General features: G+C 58.0%; 1 protein-coding gene across 4 annotated transcripts; it reads right to left on the bottom strand.

The window, feature by feature from the left end:
* Positions 1–305: 305 nt before the first annotated feature.
* Positions 306–5,338, bottom strand: ZFAND2A (zinc finger AN1-type containing 2A). Of its 4 annotated transcripts, none has more exons than XM_075527624.1 (7): positions 4,766–5,337; positions 3,819–3,914; positions 3,359–3,453; positions 2,124–2,252; positions 951–1,102; positions 638–714; positions 306–498 (listed from the first exon to the last, which is right to left on the bottom strand). In XM_075527624.1, the coding sequence occupies exons 2-6, from the start codon at positions 3,871–3,873 to the stop codon at positions 651–653; spliced, it is 495 nt and encodes a 164-aa protein (XP_075383739.1). In that variant the 5' UTR covers positions 3,874–3,914; positions 4,766–5,337; the 3' UTR covers positions 306–498; positions 638–650. The 4 variants fall into 4 exon arrangements, with proteins under 4 accessions (XP_075383739.1, XP_075383740.1, XP_075383741.1 ...); XM_075527625.1 differs by having other exon boundaries at positions 5,116–5,336; XM_075527626.1 differs by lacking the exon at positions 4,766–5,337 and adding an exon at positions 4,043–4,646.
* Between the last annotated feature and the right edge of the window lie 1,316 nt (positions 5,339–6,654).

The following is a 6,654-nucleotide window of genomic DNA, read 5'->3' as shown; positions in this document are numbered from 1 at the left end:
AGCAGGGCATTGTGTGCTGCCAACAGCGGGGCACACACCCCAGCATGGAAGAAGCCCCTCCCTGCTTCCACAGCTCTGGACAACATGCAGTCTCCCAAGGCTGCAAGGTGACATCCAGGAACAGGGACGTTGCTGGTGGTGGATGGTCCAGCCTTCACAAAACAGAACTGTGCTCCCCAAGGTCCCGGGCCCCCTCTGCCCCATGGAGAAGTGCAGCAGCACAGACTCGCACTGGGCTCGGACAGACCCCGCTCCACAGGACCACTAGATGGCAACACAGATGTCCACACAGGGCAGAGCCCGCCTTTATCGGGTTTCATTCTTTATTTGGGGGGGGGGCGAGGAGAGGAGGCAGAGGCTGCTTTGGGACAGCCTTCCTCAGACACCCCCTGGCCCGTTGACGGCCAGGGCAGCACTGCTGGCCGTTTCACAGGTGTTGCTTGACTGGCATATGAGGACACAGTGGGGAGCGGGTGCCGACATCATCTCACCTTCCACCTGGGCAAGAAGGGAATGAGAGGAGGGCATGGGGGGCTACCGGAGCCTGTCTAGAAACCCCATCCCTCTGCCCAGGATGTACTGGTGATGAAACCAGAGGCCACCCCTCTGCCCTCCTGTGCCTGGCAGTAGGCAGTACCTGAGCTGCTGCACTAGCCAGCTGGGGAAGAGTGTGCCCGGCACTCATGGGCTTGGGTGGGTCCTGGAGCAGAGGCCCTGTGGAAAATCCAGGTCAGTGCCACCCACCAACATTCTCACCAGCTGCTGCTTCCACGTGGTGCCTGGCTTGAGGCAACCACACAGGGCTTCCGTGTTTGGTGCCAGACAAGCATGAAGCTGACATCCTGTCCATGTGACCAGTGGGGAGAGGGGAGCACTTGGGCCACGCAACCCTGCCCCCGATGCTACCCCCACCTGCAGCTAGCCCTGGACAGTGGGCATCCCCCTCTCACCCAGCTCTGCTGGACGGACGGCCTCCCGGCTGGCAGTCATGGTCCAGGGGGTGTCTATGTTGGAGGCAGAAGCTGCTCCGACACCTGTCACAGACCACTGGCAGCATCTCTCGTCTCTGGCAGCCATCCTGCGAGCAGCGGTGCTTGAAGATCTAAGGGAGGAGATGGCATTACAGGGCTGCACTTCAGCCCCAGAGCAGACCTGGGTCTGCATGAGCCTCCGTGCTGGTCAGAGCCCAGGGACAGCGGGAGCCACACGAGACCTGACCAGAGGCCAACAGGAAGGCCATGTCTTCCAGTGAGTCCCAGAGGCCAACTCTGGAAAGGGGGAACACACAAGGACAGGGGCAGCAGGGAAACCCATTGGCACCCCACACTCAAGCAGCAGGGCCGCCCCGGGAAGGAGGGCAGGTGCTGGCTGTAGTCAGCGTCTCAGAGTGTACAGCACCCTGCTGGGTGAGCCAGTGCCGGCTCTGTGGGGGTCACAAAGGCCAGACCCACTGCCTGAGCTCCAAAATGGGCATCTACGAGCCTCCCATGGGCTGCAGGAGAACACAAATCAGGGTCCCTGCCAGGAAGGTCCAGATGCCCCCCTTGCCTTCGGAAGAGCAGGGGAGCAGTGGGCGCCAGGCAGACGTGTGAGTCAGTGTTGGCGGCTGTGCTGCCTGCAGGGCTCCCCCCTCACAGCCCCAAAACTAAAGCTGAACGCAAACCCACAAAGCAGAAGGAACCCTGTGTGCTCTGAGTTGGATTCCTGCCTGACAGGAGCACTTCAGCCACCATGCCATCAAGGTACTGGGTGACCCCTCGGTGCAGAACACACGGGATACGGGGCAGGGGGCAGTCACGGGCTTAGAAGCGGCAGCGTGAAGACAAGCGGTGAGCCAGGCTGCAGGGAGGATGGGAAAGCCTGGCCAGTGAGCAGAGCAGAGGGTGGCACGGAGGCCTCCAGAGATCACACACAGGCACATGGCCACGTGAAGAGGGGAGAGGGTGGGCACGGCGCTGGCCCAGGAGCCCAGCAGCATGTCATCTTCAGGGTGTGCAGGCCAGACTCGGGGCAGAGAAAGCAGACACCAATCAGGCAGAGGCATGTTCCCACTGCGAGACCCAGGACCCTGGGTCAAGCTCCCAGGTTGGCAGCTGGGGTCAAACTGAGGGCCGGGCACTCACTTTCTTGCGACTCCTTGGGTCAGACCTGCAGCCTCGGTCCATGTGCTCCCAGACCACATCATCAGGCAGCTCGCCCTTCCTCACCGGGACGGGCCTGTGACAGAGGGGGCACTCCGGGACCTGGACATCCTACAAGGGCGCAATGAGGGAACAGACGGCACCCTTTAGAGGTGGCGGTGAAGCAACTGTAGAAGCCACCTTGGGTGGGAAAAGCCCCTGTGGTGGGTCACCAACCAGAAAGCCAGGGGAGACCGCCGTGAAAGCCGCACAGCCCTGCAAGCATCTGTGGCCTTTCTGGGCCTGATGGAGGGGAGGGAGGGAGGGAGGGCGGTCACTGCATCGATGGTCCAGGCATGTGGGGTTCCCAGGGCCACCTTGGGGGATGGCCCCAGCAGGGGCTGGACAGATCAGAGAGGAAGAGGAGAGGGATCTATGGAAGGTGACAGCTGGTACGACACCGCGAGTGTGTGCTGCCCTTGGAGAGGGCCTGTGGAACTGCGTGTCTGTCCCAAAGGCTCCATTCCGACTCAGTACCAGAGACCTCCTGGGACACAGGCATCCCAAGAGTCTACCTCGCTCCATAGCACCTAACACACACTTTTCTTCCCCATTTTACTTCAGTGCCTTCCATCATGGAAGGCACGTAACCTCCACGAGAAAACTCAAGGCACCTGGCCGTGAAAAGGTTAAAACTAGTCAGCCTCTGTCCTGAAGCCACTTACGGCGGTTCCAAACCGAAGTTCTGTCACCATAGACCAAAGGGCTGCCACACACAACATGAGTCAGAGTGCAGTGCCTCCCGCTGTGCCCCACCCCCACCCCAAGCATCCCACCCAAGGTGGGGCTGTGGGCCCCAAGTGAGCCACTTCAGGAGGAAGGACAACCCTGCAGCCTCAGAAGAACAGACGGATGGATCTGGCAGAGCACTGAGAGCAACCCAAGTCCAGACACACAGCACCTGGCTCAGCGGGGAGTCACAGCACAGAGGGTGCCGCCCCAGTCCCTCACGCTGGCCAACAGACTTCCTATGGGGACAGAATGCTGGAGACCTGGCTCTCCGTACGTCGGCGAGTCCCTGTGCGTGTGGGGCCACCCCCACCTGGAAGGTGTCCAGTGTGACCGCGAGACCGAATGTTTGCTTTCAAGTCTGATGGCTCACTCAGTGGCTGCCACACACAAAGCGTGGTGATGCTCTCAGAAGGACAGAACCCCACTCAGTGTGATGCCTGCCTTACCTTCATGAATGCCAGGGGACATCTGTGTGCCGTAAACATAAAATGGTCCTTGCAGAAATCCTGGTTGCAGGCACCACACCTCAAAGGAAGAAAATCTAAACAGAAAAAGCAAAAGTGATGTGTTTTAGGGCACACTGGGTGGCGTGATTTTCTCTTTCGTCCTGTCCCTCACACACTGTCAGAGGGGTAGAAGACTACAAGCTCAACACCAGCACGGATCTCTGACGACCCCTCCAAGGAGACAGCCCACCCTCCCCTCCCTCTGGCCTTGGCAGCTGGTCTACTCTGCTGCATTGGGAAGCTGCCATGTCCAGCGCTGGAGGGAGCCTGGACTTTGTGCCAGGTGCCCAGTGCTGAAAGCCAGGCCGGACCCCCCATAGAATGAACAGCTGCTCAGTGAGCTGTCTTGTGCCACCCACAGACAGCCTGGCTTGAATGAACGTCTCTGGAAGGGGCTCACCGAGCTGCTTGCACGTTTCTTCTGAGCAGTGTTTCCCCAGGTCAGGGAGCTCCATTGAGAGAGGCGTTCAAAAATGGGCTGGAGAGTTTGGGTCACCTGCAAGAGAACGCTTGGTTATACGGGCGCAGCCACACTTGCACCTCAGACTGAGGGGTTTACACCTCAGCAGACGCCAGAAACAGACTGCACGAACTGGCTACAGCACACAGGAGACTTGCCCCCACCGTTCTCTGCTGTCTCAAGCACCGGGTCCTCCTTAATGACATCAGCCTGGAGTTCTTCAGGGAGTACAGCCTGAGCTCGAAGCCGACCGGCAGATTCCAACTCATGTAAAGCCCACAGGGCAGAGCGAGACTGACCCACAGGGCTACCAAGGCTGGAAGGAGCCTGGTTGGCACTGGTCAGCAGTTCAAACCCAGAAACCGCTCAATGGGAAGATGAGTCTGTCTACTCCCCAAAAGATTTCCAGCGTTGGAAGCCCTAGTCACAGATGGCAGTGACCCCTACTACAGTAGCTTCACCTTTACAGGGACACACGGCCACATCGGTCTCCTGCGGCTGTAGCCACTGCGCCACCAAGGCTTCCTGAGACCAGCAAGCTGAAGCTCTTCAGTCACAGGGGAAGCCCTGCAGATGATGAGGTTCCTCAACAGGCTCACAAGGTCCACCTGGTTACCTGCTGTCCACCAACTTCTCAGAAATTCTTCTCCCTCCCAGACCCAAGTCTGAGGGCCTTGCCCAAATCTTTCCAGTAGCTTCCTCCCCTGGGCTGGAACCCCTCCGCAGGGCATGCTCTTCCCTCAGCTAAAACCGCCGCCACCACCACCTCCTCCTCCTCCTCGGTTCCTTTCCGTCACCCGCCTCCCCTTCACACCCCTACCACCACCACCACCCCACCCCCCGAGTGGGAAGCACGGCTTCTGCTCGAGGCGGCCCAGGCCTCCGACCTCAGATGACCCCACTGTCAGCTCCGGGCCTGCGGGGTCGGGTGGCGCGGTTCGAACGCTCCAGCCGCTCCCGGGGAGCAAGTTGCGGCAGTCGGCTCCCAGAGAGGGTCACAGCACTGCAAACCCACAGGGGCAGCTCTACCCTTTCCTGCCGGGTTTCCGGCAGTCGGATTTGGGCGTTGGGAGTGTGGGTGCGGGCAGGGCAGGCCGGAGTGGGTCTTCCGTCTCTGTTCAAGGGACTGGCTGGAATAAGAGGTTCTCTCCGAATTCGCTTTCTTCTCGACCTGACAGGTGCAGAGGCGTCTGCCGACACGGACGCCTTTCCGCCCTCGCAGCGCCCCGGGCCGCACCTGGCTGTCGTCTGGGACGCGGCCCCGGAACACGGCTCTCCGTCGTCGGCGGCTCCAGGGAGCAAGACCAGGGGGACGAAGGGGACGACGGAGCCGGGTCCCGCGCGGAAGACACCGCCCGGCAGAACGCACAAGGACCCGCATCTCGAAAGGAGCCGAGCCCGGTCATTTATCCCCGAGTGGCCGCTCCCGCGCTCCGCCTCGGCCTGGCTCTTCGCGGCGCGTTCCGATGACGCGCCAGGCAGTCGGCCAATCCTGCCTCGCAGAGTCAACGCGGCCACTCCCACCCGCGCGACCCCGCCCCTCTCCTGGAACACTCCAGAGTCTTCGGAGCCCGCTCTGGTGTGACGTCAGGCGCCGCACCGAGTCATGGTGACGCGGCACTGCGCAGGCGCACTTCAGGTCCGAGCGTTGGGTGGCAGGGGCCCTTTCGACACCCAGACTACGGTTTTCACCGTGATTCTTCAACGTAAAGGAAACGACATTTCTCACTCTTTAGCCAATAAACAACATAAATAAATGAATAAACAGTGATTTTGTTTTACTTGGGTCAACAATCCGTATCCGTAGAGGGAGCGGTGAAAAAATGGAATTTGCAGTGAAACCACTTCAAAAATCTTTTCCATCGCCTCGTATGCATGGGGAAAAACAAAACTTCCTGCCATCGAATGGATGCGGACTCACAATGACCCTGTCGAGCAGGGAACCGCCCCTGTGCGGTTCCAGAACCCTAACTATGGGGTGGGAAGCCCATCTTTCTCCCGCAGGCTTGCGACGCTGCCGATAAAGACAAAGTGGATGTGTTTAAACTACTGTGTGGACAAAGAGTATCAAATATATCGATCGTGGAAGCTCCGAAGGACAAATGGATCCGGCTTGGAAGAAACACAATCAGAATGCTCCTTTCTTTAAAAATTTAAGTTCGTTTGCACTTCATCCACAGATCATGCCATTCTATAGTTCAGTCATACCGAGAAGAGTTGTACAATCATCACCACAATCGATTTTAGAACATTTTCTTCTTCCTTGTACTCACTGTTACTAGTGTAATTATTTTTTAAAATTTGTGACAAAAATATACACAACAAAACATTCTCCAACTTCTCCTTGTCTAATTCAGTGTCATTGGTAATACGCTCCTCCGTGTTGTGCAACCATATTCACGTATCATACACTTCCACAGTTAAATCACTTTCTTAAAAAGTTGTATATATATCCTCAGAATTAGTTCTCCCTACCCCCCTCACATTCATTGCTTGCTTTCCAATTCCCCTCATCCTCCCCACCCCACCCACCCATCAGGGGGCCAGTTCACTGTCCCTCAGACCTGTTGGAGGGCCGGACTATAGTTAAAAAAAACTATGAAAAAATTCCTATGCACACTGCACATATCTTATTTTGAAGTTAAAAAAACAAACCGGGCAAAAACACCTGGCAGGCCTGATAAATGTCCTTGGTGGGCCGCGTGTGGACCGCGGGCCTTAGTTTGAGGACGCCTGCCATAAACCATTGCATCAGTTACTCTCTATGCATCTGCTT

Source organism: Tenrec ecaudatus, chromosome 12, assembly GCF_050624435.1.
Source record: "Tenrec ecaudatus isolate mTenEca1 chromosome 12, mTenEca1.hap1, whole genome shotgun sequence".
Taxonomy (NCBI): domain Eukaryota; kingdom Metazoa; phylum Chordata; class Mammalia; order Afrosoricida; family Tenrecidae; genus Tenrec; species Tenrec ecaudatus.
This window is presented reverse-complemented; position numbering and strand designations above follow the sequence as displayed.

Bases quoted from the DNA above. Each gene is read 5' to 3' on its own strand.
- ZFAND2A (XM_075527624.1), bottom strand. From the start codon at position 3,873: ATGGAGCTCCCTGACCTGGGGAAACACTGCTCAGAAGAAACGTGCAAG. The intron at 1,103-2,123 runs GTGAGTGCCCGG...CTCCTCCCTTAG, and splicing joins ACCCAAGGAGTCGCAAGAAA to ATCTTCAAGCACCGCTGCTC. The intron at 715-950 runs GTGAGAGGGGGA...GATTTTCCACAG, and splicing joins CGTCCGTCCAGCAGAGCTGG to GGCCTCTGCTCCAGGACCCA.